This window comes from Manacus vitellinus, unplaced genomic scaffold (genome assembly GCF_001715985.3).
Source record: "Manacus vitellinus isolate BGI_N305 unplaced genomic scaffold, ASM171598v3 scaffold_15_pilon, whole genome shotgun sequence".
Classification (NCBI taxonomy): Eukaryota; Metazoa; Chordata; class Aves; order Passeriformes; family Pipridae; genus Manacus; species Manacus vitellinus.
The window spans coordinates 17,619,460-17,641,820 of NW_021939122.1; the positions used below are offsets into that span (position 1 = coordinate 17,619,460).

The following is a 22,361-nucleotide window of genomic DNA, read 5'->3' on the forward strand; positions in this document are numbered from 1 at the left end:
AATGGATTTAAATAAAAAGCTTTAAAAATGCTGTAACTCAAGCTCACAAATTTTTTACAGCTTTCATATCTTCATTTTTTCTCTGATTTGCACCCACAGTCCAAATAAAAAGAGATTGAGACAGAGTAAAATAATGTTATACCAGTAACCTCGAGTGGGCCAGGCTGAGTAGACTTCCGCAATCCAAATGTGTCTAATTACTACAGAGAGGTTCATAAACTAACCTCCAATGGGTCACAACTCTGATACTGACTTCTAAACAAAACCCATTATAATTTTGTTTGTATTAAATCAGGTATCGCTGAAAGTAAGTGAAAATAGAGCTTCTGCACTACTCCAAGTAGGCTTTTTTTCTCTTCTAAAGAAATAGGTTTAGAAGACCAAATTAGATTCTGGCATGATTAATGCATCTCACCAAATTCTTGCAGAGTAGCAAATTAGTTTATAGTGATTTTCTTGAAAACAAATTAAACGGCTGCACAACATCACAAGAATAGAGATGTTCTTCATAACATATGGATAAATGATTCAATTGAAAGGAGATGTAATCAAACTGAAAATGTAATCCAAATGTTTCAAATATTACTGTCCATTATAGAAAAATGTGTAATTACTTGCATTTTAACACATGATGTTTAATCTGCAGTGGCAGAGCAGCGAGGAATTAATCTGCATAAGGTTTGCACATATTCTAATTACAATATTCCTTTTTAAGTGTTTTTAATATCATTCATTCAGTTAAAAACAAAATTCTAATTTTGCTAATAACATATATTGTGTGAACTATAGCTGATTCGTCATTCATGCACTTGATTGATGTTTCTGAAAATATTATATAACATCTAAACTTGCTTTTCCCCCCTCCTAAAAATGTAAACATTTTTACACCTGTTTGAGTCTCCACAACTTATATTCAAAAATGCAGAGTAGAGAAAGTCTCATGGGATGCAATTATTCATACAAAAATCTGCCATTATTTTGTATAAAATTAGATGTGTTGAGAAAGATAATGGAATATTTAGGGGTAATCTCAGATTTCTGTAATGACCACATGTGGTCCAAGGGCCAAAAATTACAGTAATGGAATAAAATAAGAGTTTAACAATAGATCATTTGTAACAAGGTAAATCTTCATAGATAAAAACATGAAATGCTTTAATTCTCTTAGCTCTGCTATTGTGTGAGAAAGCTTATTTCCTGACTAAATGTGATGACTGCTTTATTAATTGAAATTTAGTTCTGACAAGTATTGCAGCTTTAGGAACTCTTACTAAACTAGTCTAACTGTAACCATTTTCCAAGACAATTGTAATATCTAAAGTGAGTCAAATAAGAGCTTTTGAAAAGAAAGTTTTATCTTCAGACTTGGTAGTCAACTACAAATCTCTTTCTTTATTTCTCCTTTTTTAGTCTTTAGTCTGTCATATTATCACTGGACTAGTCTGTGACAAGTTTAACCAGAAAGCCCCAATGTATTTGGGTCCAAGAAATAGATAATATACCTAGTAATGTTGTTTAAGCATTATAGATTAAGGTATTCTTTACTCTTCCAATTTAAAGATTTTTTTTGTCAATGTACAGTGTCAGAGATCTTGGGAAAGTATCTGCAGTTCAATTTCTCCCTTTATTTATAGAAAGTGCATTGACTTCCTTTCATGTAGAAATCATTTGTCTGTAGTGGAAGTCTTAATAGTGGAATCCATACACCTGGATTTGGGTTACCCTTCACCAACAGGTTAGGTTAAAGACCAGTTTTATGTAGTCATTTTTCATTCCCACAGCATTTTACATTTCTTCCTATTAATTTGTAATCCAGTGTTTTCCCTTGATTCATGACACTACTGCCCCTCCCTGTTCCTCCAGTCTTGCCTAAGTATTCTTTAACTGTCATTCCTTGTGTTCCTCACCACCAAAGTGCATCTTGCTGATTTCCATTGCTGAAGCTTCTCCAAAACACCGTCTTCCCTCTGCATCTCAAAACAAAAGCCCTCGCCCTGCTTCTCTGCAGCTTGCTTTTCCATTACTGCCACGTTGAACTAATACTGTTTTAGTCAGGTTTATTTCATATCTTTCTCTAATTTATTTATTTTTAATCAAGAAATAATTTCTAGTAGGTCCATTGAAACCCTTTTTCCCTTGCCTCAAATATAATCATTCATCATCAAGACCCGCCATGACTTGCTGTTCCCTGCCTATCATCTCTTACGCAGTTTCAGATGAGAGGTCCTCTCCCAATTCGGGTCAGACACGATCTCAGTCTTCCTCTACCCCTTCTTAGAGTAAGTGCATTTCTACTTCCATCTGTGCTGCCTTCCCTGGGCAAGGAGCACAGGTTGGATTGGAGTACAGGTCTGACAATTCAGTCCAGCTAAATGCAACAGTCTCACATTAGCTCCTTTTAAAATTAATCAGTGAAGGAGCAGCTGAGGGAACTGGGGGTGTTTAGTCTGGACAAAAGGAAGCTCAGGGGGGACCTTATTGCTCTACAACTAACTGAAAGGAGGGTGTAGCAAGATTGGGTCTTCTCCTAAGTAGCAAACAATATGACAAGAGGAACTGGCCTCGAGTTGCACCAGGGGAGGTTTAGAGTGACTATCAGGAAAAACTTCTTCACCAAAAACGTTGTCAGGATTTGGAAGAGGCTGCACAGGGAAGTGGTGAAATTACCAATCCTGGAGGTATTTAATACTTATTCATATATGTAGCACTTAGGGACATGGTTTATGGTCGACTTGGCAGTGTTAGGCTAATGCTTGGACTCGATGATCTTAAGGATCTTTTCCAATCTAAACAATTTTATTATTCTATGATTTTTGTGTTTCAGGAGGGCTCGAGATGAGAAAAGAGAGTGGGAGAAAAAAATCTTCAGTTAATCAATATTAGATTGCCCCAATCCCACTACCACAGTGTCTCCAGCTCCTCCCTAGGTCCAGTTCATCAGGACTCTATTTGAGGTATCCCAAAGTGCATTGTCAAACCCTGCACATCCATATTCAGACATGCCAAAAAGCTCGTGCTGTCTCTTAACCACTGGCAGGCTGGATAGTTTAAAGGCACCAGATGTTGTACAGACCTGGATTACAGACTAAACTACAGATATCTCACTCTGAAAGGGAAGGAGAACTGCCTAAATGCACACTAAAAAAAATTTGCTACTGGCCCCTTGGAACACAAGTATTTAGCACAAATATGTAGGGCCATTTCCTTTTCAAAATGAGAAAGTTTGGGAAAGGCTGAACTTTCTTAAAAGGCACTTTATTCTATAGTCTGTATTTCCCACAAACTGGCAGCAAGTAATTTATAAGTCTATTCTGGGAATAAGAATTTCTTAGTCCCTTATAAATAGCTCTTATTACTAAATAGCAAAGGTATAATAAAAGGGAGCATGACATCTTCCCTCTACTAGTGTGTGGCTATTTAATTCCACACAATTGTTATTTAGTTTATTGTTGTTATGGTCTAAGCTCTGTCTCATATTTTACTTATTTAATTAAGTTATATGCGTAAGGAAAGAAAAACATACCTCCTGGCCTCTTGGCTGTCTTCCCATCTAGCAAAAATTATCACTGAAAAAAAATGATGGGGTTACTTCCCCAAAGTAATATCCTAGTTAGTTTAGTTTGTTTAATATATCTTTCTTATAGTAAGAGTGGTGTCAACTTAAAATACACATTCATGCACCAAACAGGAAGAGAAGCCCATAAAAAGGCTGTGATTTTGAGGTGCTGTCAGCTTGTCCTTTAAAAATAATCTAATTCAAATACAAAAACATTCAATATGACAGGTTATGAAGATACTTATTCTTCTTGGCAGTTGCTTATGATTATTTTTCTCTGTGACTAAGTCTGCGATCTCTGGATACTGTCTAGGCACACCTGCCAGATCAGGAAACTTGGATACACATGACGGATTTTACTGTTTTCTGACTCTGAAATGAACTTAGATCTGTTGTGTTCCTCTAGCCATGTACAGTCTTGAACTTCAGATGACTCTTAATTTGTCTCCTGGAAAGTAGGCACTTCAGTATCAGGTTTGTACTTGCTTAGCAGGAGGTTTTGTGGATCATGCTTTTGAATACCAAGTTTTACTCTGGTTCCATTTTATGTACCTTTTGGATATCTCCCAACATGACTTGACTATAGCAAAGCAGTATGTAGCACAAATGACATGTTGCCCTTTTCAGTCATGAAAATTAAGCATAAGTTGGTCTGCTTGGAGACAGTTTGGTTGAGAACACAGGAAAAGTACAGGAAGAACCAGAAAATCTTGAAAATATTACCAAACTAAATTGAATAAGATTATTTCTAGCACAATGTCTTATAGAAACTAAGAGAATTTTTTCAGTGCGTATTCAGAAACACTTGCCTAGTAACAATCATCTAGAATTTTATGTTCCTCCACTATTATACACATCATAATTAACATATTTAGTTTCTAAGAAGAATAAATGTGTGCAGTCCTAGTATGCATTCATAAAGGTTGTGGTGAATGTGATCTACTTCATCAAATTAAGAAATAGATAATACAAAACTTCATTATTAACTGAGGGGGTTGTATACAAAGGTCAGTTGTGCATATATAATACACATTGTGTATTTATAAAACAGTATTTTTATAGACTTGAAATATTGATAAATTATAGAATTCATTAAAATTCCCCACATAATAACTGGTAGTTTTATTGATGAGCAAGAAATTATCTTCATTGGCTTTACTGTGTGCTATGGTCACCTTCATGAGGCATCACAGACTGTAATTCTTATCACTTAGTATATCTGCAAACAGCTCAGATTCATTTCTACAGATATCCATGGGCATTACATCTTCTACAATGGAAAGATTTTGAATAATAGATCCTTTATGATAAAAGGACTCTGTCCACTGTGAGGTGAGCATGTACAGTAACATGTCTTTAAAGAATAAACAAATGGAAGTAACACAAAGACTTCTGGGCACTGAAGGGTGAAGCCATGACTTTAATAGTGTAGCATTTACCCAGTCTTTTCTGTTTAAGTCTCTGTATGGCAGCTGGCATTTTATTTTCATTGCTTAAAGTCACCTTAAGCAGTGACTATAATTTTGGTTAAAATGTCAAACAAATCTAATTGATCTACCTGACTCATTTTATTGTCTTCAGGTTTCTGAATGTTCTGATTCTGCATAACAATGGCATGTGTAGAAATTTAATCAAATGAAGACATCTATCCAAATGTTATGTCTGAATAATACATATTCAATTGAGAAAAACATTTCTAGTTACCTGCCTAACCATGAATCTGAGGTCATTCTTTGTTCCCTCACTTTTAACAAAGGGGATAGTAAGAACTCAATGCATTTCTCATTAAAATGAACAATAGAGGAGGAAAAAAGGTTTTAAATATGTACACCAGCATGTAAGACTAACTTTTTCAATGTAAGGGGTGGTTTTTTGTAGCTGTATACAATCAGAGGAAAAATGTTTAAACATCCCAGCATGGGTATTTCCATTTAAATCTGATTACAGTGAAATAAAACTGTAGCTATTAAAGGTTTAGAAGAACTACAAATACAAGCAGTAAAAGAAGACAGTTAGTAAATGAGGTAGTAAAACATTTCAGCAGGGCAAACAGTTTATAGCACTCAGCCTTCCTCTAGCAGACTGTGCTATTCACCACAGACCCGTGCACTGCTCCCCGAACTGCACTTAAACCTGCAATTAACCTTTCACGCCTAATGAAGCTGTTTTGCTGCAAAATTAAAATATATAGTGCTGCCTGTTTTTACAGAGACTAGGAGGAGAGGATCTCAAAATGAATGACTTTTTCAGATGTTTTTGTTCAAATGCAGAATTAAAGTGCTGTTTGTATATAAATTGGGAATGCGCTTTTCGAGGTAATCTCATTTGATATGCTGTATTTTATTCCTCTACTTATTAATGGTTCTGCATTATTGTAAAAAAAAAAAGAGAAACAATTCACACACCAGTAATTTTATGATTAGATGCTTCCTGAGAATAAACTGTTACCATTTAACTTCCATTAGGAAAGACAATAGTTCTGCTAAAGATATTGCTTTCTCTGGTATTTTTCTCACTGTGGATGCAATTACCTCTTACAAAAATATACTTTCCACTTATGTATTTGACTGGGATCACTTCTTAATGATCTATGCATATATATCCTTAAAACAAGCTAGAGATAGTTTTATCTGCATAGAACTAGGTCAGGTTATTTCTATAACATTTAGTAGAAAAACAAACTAAATTTAAAAATAGGTCTGGTTCTGCAGCTAGGCTTGGATTTCAAGAAATTAGCCTAGTGAAGGCGACCTGTTGATTTTCCATGTAGGATACATACTGATTCCATTGTTCCTTTCCTCCACATTACTCAAGAGTCAGAAGCAACCAGAGATCATGTACTGATTTGGAAAATACCAGTTTGGATATTAGGTAAGATATTTAAATAGCAGCCCTCACAGAAGGCAGGTAAATGTAATAACTTTGGAATTGAGGTAACACATATAAATCACTTTGCGATTTACAGTTCCAACTTCAATGACTATAAATGTATTCACATTTGTTATTTAGATAAAAAACCTGTAAAATCAAGGGAATGTTTTGTTTTGTTTTTTTTTTCTTTTATTGAATATTAAAGTCAGAGCAATTTTTTCTGTTATATTTTGATGTAAATTCTGCTTGCTTGAAGTGTCTTTGCATATGCTTGACTTGGTAAATTCCTTTAGACTGCCACTCTGAAATAATGAATTGTTCCCCCAGTTAATTGTATTGCTTTGATAACAAGGAACTATGCTGGGGTGTAGAGAACATAATAAATGAATTTCATCAGATGATTTGTGTGACATTTGAAAAATTATCTTCTGGAGTGACTCAATTTTAATGGAACTCCATAAACATGCCAGTATATCCCAGTATGTAGTGTTAGATTTGAAAGAAATAGTTCTTCCATTTTGTTAATTGTCATGTCAAGGGAGGTTAGTCTAAAAACTTCAAATATATTCTAAAATATCTTACAAAAGGTAGAAAATCTTTACTAATAATTGTCCTTCTGTTTAGCATGCTCCCTAAGCCTAGATGTTAAAGATGGGATTACATAGAAGCAATCATTAAAACGTTATTTAGGTTTTATCCCTGAATTTGCTAATACCAGATACTGCTAATACTTTAAAGGTGCCTCAATGATTTCAAAAATTTAATTTGTCAAAAGTCCAATTTAAAGCATCACTAGCTCATGCCAGGAAATATCTGTGTATGTGAGAAAAAATGACTTGATTAATCTTGGCTCTTACGTATCTAGAAAAGTATCAATGATAATTGTACTTAGCATTTTACAGTGCCATGCATTTTTGAAAAGCTGTATGCACATTAATTAATTCTTGCAACTTTTTTGTGAGTTAAGAAAGGTGGTGTTACAGATGCAATAGCATAGATTTTTTTCAGGATACTGGAAACCTGAACCAAATCTGACTGTATAGCATATACTAAGAAAGAAAACTGTAGCAACACTTGTAAGTGAAAAACAATTTTTGCACAGTTTCTTAGTAGAAAAGTACCGTGACAAGAGACTGCATGAAAAATATTGCAAAATTGGATTCTGTGTAATACATAAATTGAGTTTGATATTGGCTTGAGAATAACAACCTATTAGACATGGTGAAAAATATTTTCAAATATTTCCTTGTAGAGTAGTTGGAAATCGAGATGTATTGGGCAGCATCACCTACATTATGAGTATATGTAGATGTCATGATTTTGTTGCAGTACAACATTTGAATAACATGAATACTCCTAATTCATTTGATTGCAATATCAGCTGCGTGAACTTAAAAACTCAGAACTGCCATGTATTAAGCACGTTCTAATCACAGGATATCTGCAGAAGTCAGTAATTTCTAGAAAGGCTGAAGTAACAAGCAAATGGAAGAATAAATTCTCAACCTACTAATTTCTTAGGTATAAAGGGGAAGCCAAACAAGGAGCAGCTGAGGTCACTTGGTCTGTTCAGTCTGGAGAAGAGACTGAAGGGAAACCTCATTGCAGTTACTACTTCCTTGTGAGGAGAAGAGGAGGGGCAGACATTGATCTGTTCCCTCTGGTGACCAGTTACAGGACCTGAGGGAATGAAGTTGTGTCAGGGGCGGTTTAGGTTAGAGATTAGGAAAAGGTTAGGGTGGTTGGGCACTGAAACAGGCTCCCCAAGGAAGTGGTCACAGCACCAAGGATGCCAGAGATCAAGAAGCATCTGGACAACGCACATGGTGTGATTCTTGGGGTTGTCCTGTTCAGGGTCAGGAGTTGGACTTAGTGATCCTCGTGGGTCCCTTTCAACAGGATATTCTATGATTCCTAAGCATGCCTGTCCATGCCCTTGGTAATACCCTATTAGGATAATAAAAGGTCATGACATATCAACAAATTAACCAGAATCTGAAAAAGAAGAGTTTTGGTGAGTTGACAACATATAGAATTTACCCAGGCCAACATCATCATGTTTCACTGCCTTTTCAGTAATCTGTGCTTTCTGGAAAGATATATTCTTTTTCTTTTGTTCATGGTATATACTAACCTCTGAATATTCCCCAATTAGGGAGGCATATATATTGCACAGGCAAATATTCAAGGATACAATTTTGTTCTAACTGCAGTCTCAATTTCTCTCTTACTTTTGGATAGTTTTATCCATTCCTAAATGCAATGCACAAACATTTAGTAAGAGAAAATCTTTGTCAGAGAACCGCTGGTCCATATAACAAAGAAAATGGTGATAAAGAGAGGTCATGCTAAGATCACACAGCAAATCAATAACAGACTGAAATAGAAGTCAGTTCTCCTGATTTCCAGTCTGGTGTCTTAACTGCACTTTTTTCCTTCCACTGTTTCTTCACCAGGTAGCCTTTCAGAAAGTGAGAACTTCTTATCTAACTCTGAAATAAAACTGATCACTTCTGGGAAAGTACAAAAACTTGGCATGAAAGGAACCATCACACTGCTCTGGAATTCTTCTCAGGAAAGCTGAGCATTAAATTTTGTTTTTCCTTTATTTATCTTACAGGTCTTGCAATTGCAAGTGCACTGATAGACATTTCACAACAGAAGCCTGCGGACTGTAAAGATAAGAATTCAGGAGTCAGAAATCGAAAACATCACCTTTCAACACGTCAAGGAACTTGTGTCTGAGATTCAAAAAGTACAGTTGTATATTCTGTAATGTTTTCTTTTTAAATGGCTTCCATTGAAAGCTCTACTACAGCCTCAGTTTTTTATGGAGGCAAATCTATGAATGAACATATGAGGTACTGTGCTCTGTTCTAGACACACAGCCTGCTATACCCCAAAGCAGAACAAACTTGTGGAAGGTGTGAGTATGTTTGATGAGCTTTAATAAAAGGAGTGGATCCTGGTATCAACAAAATACTAAATAAAATACCTAGTATTCTTAATCCTGAACATATCAGAGCAGAGAAAATCCTTGAACACAACTACGAAAAACTTTACATTGTTTTGTAATGTAGAAGCAAATTGTATAATTGAAAACTGAGCAAATTCCAGAAAACTAAAGGAAATTTTTGTATAGCTTAATGTAACAACGAGAATTGTACAGTTCCTTCCTTGTAATCAGCATGAAAATTTCTTTCCAGCAAGCAGGAACTAAAAAGGATCATTTGGATTTAGTTGTTCTTTTATCATTGCCTGAAATAGATAGGCAGCTTTTGAACTTAGCATAGGTGTAACCCAAGAACACCACATGTTACTATTTGAAAGATAATTCTATTAAAATAGAATAATTTGAGCATTTCATGATTGTTTTTCTTTACACTGAAAACACCTCATATACATAATCTGTGCTGCAGCAGAGTGATGGGGGGCTTTCATGTCTCTGTACCTAAGGGTTTGTCCTGAATTCAGAATGATATATTTTACAAAGAGGGTCCTTTATGCCAGCTAACTGACTAGCAAAATTAATTGAGCATGGAAAAGCTTTTTCTGCAGTAAAATTTCCTTTTTTTTTTATGAGGCAGTCTCCAAGATTGCAAATCTAAGGAGAGTTGAACTTGCTGTTATTCAACCTGCTTCCATTTCAATATTGAAATTTGCTGGTATCTACATATTGTCCTGACCTCTAAGCAGGAGAAATGAATCCCAGTCAGCACTTTGGCCTTTGTTTTTATAATGTAGTATGGATTTTTTCCCCCCCCCCAGATGCAGAATTTCATCTTCTCACTTTCATACCCATTACATAAATTAATTAATTAAATAAATACTTAGAAATCCAAGTTGCTTCCAACAGTGGTTCTCAAATCCAACATCCAGTATGGAACCTCACACAGTCAGTACTCAACAACAAGAAGCAGATGAAAGAGTTTCCTTTCCAAAGGACATTAGTCTTTTGGGGGCTCAGTAACCACAACAGATAACCCAGCGAACAGCTTTAATGGCCCTCCGTCTTTTTATTTACTCAAAATTCATGAATATGTATAAAAGAGCAAGAGAATGTTAAGGGGTAAGTAGCAGATGTGTCATATTCTCATTTACACATTACACATTGACAGCAGTATAATATGAAACTAGTAGTTTTGTACAAGGTCGTTGAAAGTATAGTTTCTCAACTCCAAATTTGCCACCATACTAGTACAGGAGAGTGATACAGAGGTATAAATGTCTCATGTCATGATAGACTTTTGGTAAATATGAAAGATATAAAATGATAATTGATGTTTACTATTATATCTGTATTTTTTATGTTCTTTTTATTTCAGGAAGATGATGACATTTTACTGTTTATAGTTGACTACATAGTTACTTGCATGCCATGGTGGTGCAGTAGCAGTAATAAAGCTCTGTTGTGAGTTGTGTTTATTTCCTAAAGCCATTCATACATCAAAGTACTCAGCTTAATTTGGATGAGGACTAAATGTAAAAAGAATTATAAAAAAGGAACGATTGTACAGTATGTAGTTATATCTTATACAGGAATATTAGGTTGCATCTAACCATCTCTATTGTTTTGATAAATTATGCACTGATGAATTATGGTATAATTAATTCTTATACTGGCATGATTGTTTCAGTATTTTCATATCTTAAAATAAGATTATTATCTTAAAATAATGCCATCACAATCTTGTGACTTTTATTGCCTATTCTGACCTCATATAACTTGAAACTTTAAAAATTTCTTTTTAAAACTTCTATTGGGTACTTTCAACAAGTGCTACTTATAATAGGAAAAAAATCATCATTGGAAGACAACTTTCTACCAGTTTTAAAGTTAATCTGTTCAAATGATTATAAACTGATGGAACTGGTTTATATGATGCATACACTTATGAAAAGGAAAGAACCACTTGTCTGGAATATATTACTAACCCTGTATTATCCTCAACCTAAACATTTCACATGAGAAATATACAGTGTGTGTTTTGTGTATATACTGGAAACTCCATCCACAGAAGGACCATATGGTCCTGTAGAACAGTTTTGCCTGTACTCACTCATAAAGGATTACATTCCTCTGTATCTCAACCAGAGTTTAAAATATACTTGAAAAGCAGGTGTGAGTTTTAAAGGGATTGAAATATTTTATTGCAACACTGAAGATGGGCGAATAACGATCAGCCATTTTACTGTGTTTTCAGGTAAAAATGTTATTTTATTGTACAAGAAAAGCATATTTGTCATGGGATCATTCAGCATTTCCCTTCACTCTGAGAATTTTTTTCTAAAGTATCTTTCTTCTCCCAGGATCCCTGATTGCATGCAAATCAGTAAACTCATATAATAATTAAATAAATAAAAATACTTATATAATGGCCACACTTAAATACAAGAAGTTTGCAAACACATCTCAAACCAAAGTTTCAGAATAACTCTTACAGCCTTCTTTTTGAAAGGTATGAGTAGCCTAAAATGTCTGATAACTACATTTTGTTAGTTGTTGGCAAGTGCAAACTTTTTAGTAATGACCACTGTATATCAGATGAGATGTTTTATGAACTGTCACATTATGATTACTTCATGAAAAGGCCATTTTTTTTAAACTCTTTTCTCTGATTTAACTTTGGAACCCTTTTCTAGAGTTAGAAAATGTTGAATGGCCTGTTTTAATGTGATTTATATCGGATGAAAAATAAATAAGTGCTGTTCTGGTAAGTAAGCCCCAGTGAAGTTCTGACTGTCAGGATTCAACCTCCACCCCCTCAGTCCATGCATTCTGCTGAGGGAAGTTCAGCAGCTATGAATTACTATTCCAAATATGAGATAGACTGTCCATGGTAGCATAGGTTTACTGCTTCAGTTCCTCACTTTACTTGTATATTTATATAAAATCCTGAAACTACTTAAATCAAATTTGTGCACACATAAATAACACTTTGGAATATTTGCTTCCATTCATTGCATTCCTATGAAATGTAATGAAATGTTTGTTCACCTATTAAAAAAAAGGTTATCTGTACGTTGCCACTCTTAAAATGATTTATTAAAAAAATGTCAATTTCTAGATATGTTAAGGCATGAATATACCATTAATAGGGAGCATTCAGATTCATCTGATTTGAGAATTTTCATAGCTGACTGCTCTCTTTATAGATAGAGTTTCCTCTTATTTTCCAAAATCAAAACCATTTCAAGAAGTTCATATTGGGACATCGAAATTGTTATGTGAAAAATCTGAAGTAATAATTATTTTCTAAATAATCTAATGTAGAGGCTGGAATCCTGATGGTAAGAATTTTAGTTTGGGATCGCTTTAACAGATGTTCAATCTTTATGCATAATAACTTTCATAGTATTCACATAACTTATAAAATCATTATGTACCTAATTTCATTACCAATTTTTTAAAAAGCATCTGGAAATTTTCTTGACAATAAAGGAAAATTCTCTATTAAAGGTAATTAACAATCCCTCTTTTTTATAAACAAAGAGTTCCTCTTAAGAATGCTTGACATTACTGGGGAAAATTAAATAAATTAATGATTTTTTTCAGTCTCTGAAGTGCAGCATTACCTGAAAAACTGTAGTTTGCTGATATTTATTTCAGATTATCTCTAGAATAAAGTATGGAATATCTAAGGCTATTTTAGGTGCTTATAACAAATAATAGCAAGCCCACTTTGTCTGCAGGTGGCCAGAATTTCCCATGTTGTCTTCAGCCGTACTTGCTCATTAAATACTAAATAAGAAGAATAAAGGTGGGACAAACAGGCCTTGCAGAATCTGGACTTGTATAACTCAGGGCCATATGTTATTTCAGCTTTTCCAATTTGATGCTACTTCACTTTCAGAATGAATGATTTTATTTCTATTTGACTGCCTATATGGCCACATGTGGCCATTGCTATGGCTACAGGGATTTCTAATGTAAAAAGTCATCATCTCTTATATATAGTTGAAATTCTAGTGATTCTCTGAAATTTCTTGTGAGGCTGAAAGGGGTCTATTATTTCCCTAGGCTTGGTCATGTATGTTGGGGCTCGTTCATGTCTTGGTGCAAATCATCACCTTGCCCCTCTTGATATGTTAATGGGTAGCAATGATGGAAAAACCAAACAACCATTTTTAAAGCACACAGGAGGCACCTGTGTTTATGTGTGTGTGTGTGCGTGTGTGCATATATAAATGTATATATATATGATTATGTAATTGGTTTCACAGCTGATCTAAATTAGAACATTTTCTCAGTTTCCTCACATATTCTCACGTTATATTGAATAGTATGAAGACTTTAACTGAATCAGTGACTGTTTATGCCTATAATAACAGCCATTTCAACAGAAATAAAATCTTAAATGTATTTGTCCTTCTCAGTGAGGATATAGAATTTTGCTTGAAATACTGTAAAGAAAATGTTATCTATTATCAATTGTTATTATTGATTTGGTATAAGTATTTTCAGCATGACCAAGACTGAGTGTAGGAAGAGAGGCAAGTGTCTCCCATTCTTTTGTATTTTTTCTTTTCTAATATATTTCCCTGTAACAGTTTTTACATGCTATGGCCAGAGTTAATAATATAGAAGGAATATGAATGTTGACAGAACTGCTACTCAACAATAACTGTTTATCTTTTTGTGATATCATCAAAGCAATGCTTGGCTATATTATTTTCCAATTTTACCAAATGCCATTTTCTAAAAGACCTTTCATTAAACAAGAAGCAAGAAAAAGTAAGATGGAGCTCTTCAAGACCTAGAAGATATCACAAGCATCTTATTCTACTGAAGGTCTGAGTCTTTTTAGCATTTATTCTCAGATCAGTAATTATCAAAAGTTATTGTTATTATATGATTTTAGGGATTAACATGAAGCACAACTTATTTTTTCATGCGAAGTCCTGAAGTTCTTTTATGACATTCAGTTATAAAATATACTTTAGAAAAAAGAAACACAACTTTGAACATAATGTTTAAGATAACCAGTATGGATGTTCTTATGAAAGAACTGTACACAAATTGTCTGTGCTGTAATGCTTTCTCTCAGACATGAAATCTGTTAATACTTCTGCAAGTCTCCTCTTCCCCACCTTCCCAAAGCACAAATGGTCAGGGATAAAAATCTTTTAAATGTATTAATACAGGTGATTTTTGTTTTCTGATTCTAAATAGATGGTTAGAATATGGCAAAAAAGTTTTCTAACTGAGTACTTAGGAATGATAAAATTAACCTTACTAATGACATGGGAATATTTAAGATTAATTAATTAATGTTTAGAGAGTACTCAGAGCTCTTTACTGATCTAAAAATAACAGTCACTGTAAGAGTGTGTATTTTAGTTATCAGGTTATTTAGTATCAGATTCATTTCATAGTGCTAGATGTTAGTTTTTTAAACCACAACTTGAGACATAATTAAAAAAAAATATTTTCTGGCAGATATTCATACTCTGTGGCTCTTCACACAATAGCGGTCACAGAATTTGCTCTTGATTTTTCTTATCAGTGTAATTTTCCTATTGTTGGTAAATATTTTACTAATCTGTTCCATTTATTGATATTTTTGATTAATCAGGCTTCTTAGATGTCAGATTTTATATTATTTCTTCTTTGTTTTTCTTCTTCAAATACCCATTTCTGTACAATAACTTCTGCTTCATTCCCAGTTGCTCAGACCATAGGATCCCAAAGGTGCTCCACTATTTTCTTCACTGTAGTCTGAAAATGTCAGTGATTGCATCATTTTAACCATGTCGAAGAATATCAGGGATGATTCATTTCCATGCCTTAATCCCTCATTTGTATTAAATGGGACAGAGATTTTACACCTTCTTCATGCTTTATCTTCTTCATTGCAAATTGTGACTATGCTTGTTAAAAAATGTTTTATGGAGTTATAAGTTCCTCCAGTGTATCTCAAAGGCCACGATACAGCATTGTAAGATTTCTTAGTCTAGAAGTCTGTGTATTCATTCCAATTATAGTATTATATCTCATTAAATATATCATGAAAATATTTAATATTTGGTAGAACTCTTTTCCAGAATCTCCACTGACATTATTGAAATGTTCCTGCTTTATAAAAAATAAACAAATAAAACAAGCAAACTATAAACAAACAAACCCAAGAAAAACCACAAACAAACCAACAACATAAACAACCCCCCCCAAAAAATGTAAAGCCTTCTGAGAAAGCTTTCTAGACTTTCAGAAAAAAAGACAGTCACTCACTGTACTGTCTTTTACATTGCATTTTTGAAAATCACCTTCCCTTGCTCTTAAAATTTTTCCTATATCAGAAGTCAACAGAATTACTCTGTACAGCCTTTGGCTTCCTTTACCTCTTTCTGCTTTTAATAATTTAATGGCAACCCTGTCAACACACGGTGCCAGTTTCTTCCCGAAGGGTTGTAATTGACTTTTGGATCTCTTCAGAGCTGAGCTCCACAAACAACTCAGATCAATCCCTCTGTAACTTCCTTCTTTAAGAACAAAGTATTTTCATTGTTCAGCAGATTACCAAAGAATTATATTCTTTCCTCCAGGTGAAGATTCTGCTTTCTTCTCAGGCATTAACGTTCCTCCTCTGCCCCATCCTCTCCACTGTGCCCTTTAAATATTGTCTTTTGTAGTGGCTTTCTCTCCTGGCATTTTCTTTTGGTTCAATCTCATCATGATCCCGACCCAGGGTCTGAAGGCACACGCGTCCTTGCCACATGCTGATCCTGAATCCTTTCAGATTCTGTTATCTTTCCTCTTGGAACTATGCTGTTGGTTCCTTCAGCAGTTCTCCTGCGATATATCCAGTCATCTTACACTTAGTATCAGCATCATCTGCACACTTCAAATAGAAATATTCCCAAGGTTCAAACCTGTCCTTAGTTGTTGCTCAGCGTTACTTTATGTCTCAGAATTTATGAGTTTTATTTGTAGCATATATGTTTAATTTGTCTCTGCTGGGACAAGGCTATTTCCTGGACAGGCCTTTAAAGTCTTAACATCCAACCCACTCCCCTGCACAGCATTTTGGCTTCTCTTGTACCATATGCACTCAAAACATTCCATGACCTCAGGATCCACCCTTTCCTTAGACCTCTGTAGTTTTATCTGCTTTCCCAAAATTTATTCAAAGTGTTTTCTAAGAATTTATGCTTCTTCGTGAAGAAAAGGCCTTCAATGTAATATTGCTTCAATATGACCCGACTCCTTTAGCCTGCCCAGGTTTTTACAGTCAGCAGAGCTTTCAGAGTCATGTATCCAAGATATTGTGTTATGTCAAGGTCCAAGCAACTCTAACTAGAGCTGGGGTGCCAAACCATTGCCTAATTTCTGTGGTGCAGTAGATCTGCGGGTTGTTTTGTGCAATATTTGGAGGGCAAGAGGGAAATGCTTGAGAAATTTAAATATTTTAATTGAATAAATCATATTGCTGTAAAGGTGTTCTTGTTTTACTTAACCAGATTACCATTTCATAGGAGTTGCCTCCCACTGTGCTTCTTCTGGTCCCATCAAAAGGAAAACATTCAGTTCTGTTCTATTCACCACTGAGCCACCAATATTGCTAATGGTAGAATATGTTATCATTCGGTTTGTTCAGTAAACTAATCCTTTTTTTCAGAAGGGGCCCTTAAAATTGTACAGCTCAAAACTGAAGCATTCAGAACTTGCCATTTACCCTGTCTTTGTTCAACCTTCTGTTAGAACAAACTGCTTTTGTTATAGAAATTACCAACCCAAAAGGAGTACTTTGAAGCTTGGTTGGCTTTTGCCTACTTTGCAAAACCTTGCTTTGATGGCAAACAACACAGAATTGCAAAGGTTTCTTTATTTGTGTTCCTGTGACAGTGCAATGTGCAAGCAATAGTTTTGCTGTCTAGGAATATCAACTTGTTCAATTTATAGGCTCTAAAAATGAAGGCCAACAGAAAGGACATCAGTAGCTATACCCATTAAGATTATGATTTCAACAATGAAACACTGGTTCACTAAATTCTAAATAAGTAAAACTTAAACAAGTGAACAATATTTAGCCTTCTCATTTCTTGCTTGATTGTTAAGAGTGTGATATACAAGTGGAGTTCTGTTTCACAGGAGGAGAGATAAAATAAAGTGCTAATCTAACTCATATTTACTTCTAATGGTACATCTATGCTCACACACACACATACATATATATATGGATCTCAACTATAAAAGTATTAGTTTGGCTTAAGGTCAGTGATCTTGCTTGCAAATATATAAGATAACTTTCTGCATAAAGAGTGCAGTGTCTTCTAGATGCTTCAGGAGTTTTCCAGCTTTCTAGTTTTACATAGACTAGATAAAAGGCAGTTTTTCTTTATGAGTGGATACCATCCTTAGTAATCAGGGAGAAGAATGAGCCCCAATGAAATCTTTGAAATCTTCAGGATTCCAGTTAAACAGAAATTCATGGCTATGGACTGAAAAGAGATCAAGCAAGGTGGTTTAACATAAGTGACTGGATGGGCTGCTCCTGCAGCTCAGGTGCAAGTGTACTAAGGCCAGGATGTGATATTCAGTTCAAGTTCTTTAACAGATCAGAGAATCATCATTCTGAGGTGTGTCAGCAAAAATTCCTTAATGACAGAGTAATGGCACAGGTTTATAGGAACTGGGAGCAAGCCCAAAGCTTTCCTGTGCTGTAGGGACTCTTTTTAAAATTTATTACTGTGGTGTTTATATTTATTGGGATAATCTTGTTATTTCAACCGCAACCATTGTATTACATTGCATCGGGGTTTTGTTTCCCAAGGATTGTAAGGACACACTTATATAGTGTAATCTAGTATGGTGCAAATCTCTCCAGCTAATTCTAGGTGAGTTAGTCTGAGTAGCAGAAGGGCATAGCTGCATCAGCACTGTCCTGCACCCCTGCTAATAGCTTACTGCTCTGCCGAGCTAATTAACTCCATGAGACACCACAGGATATTGACACTGGGACAAGCCAGCTTGTTCCCAGCGAGCTCAGGTAGCTCTGCACAGCATTTAATTTTGCTGTCCAGTTTTGCAGTTAGTAACACTTGCTGGATTAGCCTGAATGCCAAAGAAATGTAAATAACAGCCCCACTCCAGAAATGCACTCAGTACTATTGAGTGACATTTTCCCGCAGGATTTATTCTATGAACTGGTGAAGCAAAAGAAATGTTAAAATATTCATATTAGTAAGTATATTGTGCCCTTAAAAAAGTCAGTTACTCCTCCTGTGAAGGCTGGCACTAGCTGATCTGAGTCATAGCTTGAAAAAAAGTCAGGAGAACTGTGTACCAAAGAACAAGCAACCAAGAAATAGCAGATAATCCTTGGATTCCTTTTGAGCCAGGTTTTATGAAATGTGTTTTGCCTTTCTTCTGCGATTTCAAGGTGCACGGTTACTCTCTCTACCTACGTCTGACATTTTGTTGGGTGCTTCTGAGTAAAACACTCCAGCTCCAAAATTACTTCAATTTGTATCAATAACGAACAGCTTTCATTCTTTCTCAGTCAATGTTGGTATATGCAAAGCAAATTGAAAGCTATGGTCAACATAATAAACTGAAAAATCTATCTCTTCCAGTCAGCCATTGCCTTGCCTTTTTTTTTTCACTTTAGATAAACAATCTACAATGTGTTTACTGAGGCTTGTACTGATATCCCTCAACAGTACAGGCAAGTCTACTTTTATTCCAGCAGACACAGAGAATAAACCCACGGTGCACAGTGCGTGCAAACCCCTTTGAAACCCAAGATTATTTGTTCTCTGACTGTTCTAAGGTAATTAAGGAGCATTGCATGTTTCTCAATTAATGATTCCTCATTCAGCTGGGGATCTTTGATGCTAATTTGTTTTAATCAGGACAGAGACTGCTAAAAAACTAAACAATTCAGTGAAGAGGAACTAGGAATTTTTAATCAAGTGGAAAAGATCTACATGCTATGAGGGACACATCCATCATAAGTTTTCACTTCTTGTTCATTTAACTTTGTTCTTTCAGGTCTCATAAAATGTTGCGTTAATCAGTGCAAGAAAGTTTGTTAGGATGAAGAACATGTGGTGGTTTTTCCTCCATCTGATGTGAATATTTGTGCAAAAATGAGAAGCTGGAAAAAGACCTATGGTATTAAAAAGAATTCACCACTGGTTTTTAGTTATGCACTAAAGTTATAGTTTTGTGTTTTGTCAAATATCATATAGGACGTTGTCAATTATTGTGGTCTTAAAAGGCTGGGGAGTTACTGGAAAAAAATAGTGGTTTTGTGGGGATTGGAAGCTCTCCATTTAAATGTTAATTTTTTAATTATTTTGGTATCACACTACATGCATACATTGGGCAAAATTACCTTCTGCAATCTTCTGTACATGGAATTAGTATTTCAAATGCTGCAAGCCATGCTACATGAAATCACATGGTTTCTGAGTAGACCATGTATATGCTTGATAAACTAATGTTTTATTCCTAAGTACGTTTATTTATAGCCCTGAAGTAAAAGCACTTCACAGTTCTGTCTCTTCCAGCTGCTTTACCACGATAGACTTCATGTCTTCCATCATGCAAATAGTACCAATGTGTATGTTCTACTCCCATAGTTTTAACATTGAGGGGGGTGCTCCCAAGCCTTGACTTCCAGGGATCTTTAGCTGTGTGACAAAGTTAAAGCAATGAAGGACACCTAAGTCTAAAAAGTAAATCTTCCTGAATAAGCAGTAATTTAGCACCTGTTCAATTAAAGGCAAATTGTAGATGATAAGGAATTTCCATATCAGGAGAGGCATTTTATGGCTTTGAGGTTTTTAGTGTTAGGAAACACTTTCAGATGACTAATTCTCATGTGACCTCCAGCACCTTCCCTTTTACTGGTTTTAATGCATGAATCCTGTTTTGGACTTATACCTACAGAAACTACTGTTCTGAATCAGTCCCTGGTGAAGTGCTGTGTACTAAGCTCCAAACAACACCAAAAATATGCAGAGAGCCAAGAAATCTAAATGGCTTCCTGCCACCTTGCCCTTCTTTCTTTATGGTTGTGAACCACTGTGTTTATTTTGGAGTTTGGGAGTCCAAATGATCAGAAAAACCCTGCTGATAAATTCCTAACGACCTACCTTACGGATGAACTTTAAACAGTTTAATACCAACTGGGTTGTGGTTTTGGAAGGTTTTTTTGTTTGGTTTTTTTTTTTAGTTTTTTTTGTAAAAAGCTTAAATAGATTACAGTCAAAAGCAGAATTCTATGTTAAATGCTTCCCATAAAAATGGAAGCACAGCTACCTAAGAGTTTTCTACAGAAGATCGCTTTTTTCACCAAAAGCTGTCCATACACTGTGAAACACTACTCGTATGTTTGAACTTATGCTAATTGAAAGATCAACATTTTTCCTTCCTCAGTGAATACTCTGCTCTTTTAGTCTTCGAGATGGCTCTCCCATGTGCAAAAAATGAGCTGTAATTATGCCCAGCTCAAGGCAATCTCAGGATCTAAAATATCCTGCCAACCAGCGTGTTCTCAATCTGCCTTGTTAGTTCACAAAATTGTGCATGTGCCTTTGCTACAGTCTCAAACCTGATAATGTCACATCATTGGGACAGGAAGCATCCTCTGATTTTATCTGAAGTGACACTTGCAATTTCAAGTTCTAGCTTGATGAGATCACGTTGTCAGGGCTCCACGTAAGTGTGATCTTTCCTGATTTGCAATTGTATCTGTTTTGAACGGTCTTTACACTGTGCAAGCAAAAGCATATGATAATGTATTTTGTCAGATGCAAGGATAATAAAAGGGTGATTTTGTGTTTCCACTTTTAGGAAATCCAGTTCATGTGACTAAAATCACTTGGTTTTCTTAACAGTTCCACCCCATCTGTCTAATTCTGTTTGCACCTGGAAACTCTAGTACCTGCAAAATGTGAGTATGTCAAGGTAGTTCACTCCCTCCATAAAATAGATGAGACTTATTGCCTTCAAACCTCTACTACTTCCATGAAGCTCTGAGCTATAAAATGGTTCACACATGCTAGAGTTGTTAAAACATATATTATGCCTTTAGCAAAAATATTTAACATAGTAAAATCTTGTAAAGTTGAAGAATATTTAAATACCTACATTATGTTATTGGCAATAAGAAATTCTGTAATATTTAAAATCAGGAGACTTTCAAGTCACATTTCAAATGTTTTTATTCATTATATTAATTTTCTTTAGATTTACATTATAAGGGAAGGAAAGAGCTGTTACGAATGTTATATTTCCCTTTTTATCGTATAGGTTACTGACTGAATCCTGTAACACCAAGTAAAAATATAAGAGAGGAGAAATATTGCCTATGTCTAGTCTATTAAGACTTCAGGACTCCCTGAACAAAACTGTGGTGGTAAGGTACAAAGGCTTAGATCTTCAATCCCCATTTAATATGCATAATGACAGAGTGTATATCAATGCAGATGACTAAGAAAAAGAGTGAGTTTTGACCTCTCTTGTAACAATACCCTGATAGCATATTGATTTGTCTGGATTGTGGCATGTGCATCATAGTAACAAGCAAGACAGACCACAGCTATTTGACTAAATTACTGCAAAGCCAAAAAGTAAAATAGTATTTGTCCGTTTACAGTGGTGAAAATAGAAGGCAATAAGAATCCAGAGTACTTAACTTTTCTTGGATAATAAGATGAGACTGGAGTCTTGGACCTGAAAGACTGGAGAAGTGGAAATAAAGGAATTTCATGGCAAGCAGTTCTGAAATCCATACAAAACCTTTGGCAATTATTTTTTTCAGCTGGTTATTATTCCTAAACAGTCATGTTCAAGCCAGAGGAAACACAATTTCTAGTTTGTAAGAGTTATTCCCATATTGCAATAATTGTATCCCTCCTACTTCAAGTTTAGATAAATATACAGTTCTGTTGTATATCACGTACTGATTTATGACCCAGATAA

The 22,361-nt window shown here is 35.1% G+C and overlaps 1 protein-coding gene across 2 annotated transcripts in view; it reads left to right on the forward strand.

Moving 5' to 3' along the window:
- ATRNL1 (attractin like 1) overlaps positions 1-10,196 on the forward strand; it is a 464,278-nt gene extending 454,082 nt beyond the window's left edge. For both annotated transcript variants that reach the window (XM_029958554.1, XM_029958555.1), the window contains one exon: positions 9,048-10,196. In XM_029958554.1, the coding sequence (XP_029814414.1) occupies positions 9,048-9,172 (125 nt within the window). In that variant the 3' untranslated portion in view covers positions 9,173-10,196. The remainder of the gene's footprint in view (positions 1-9,047) is intronic.
- The last annotated feature ends 12,165 nt before the right edge of the window (positions 10,197-22,361 follow it).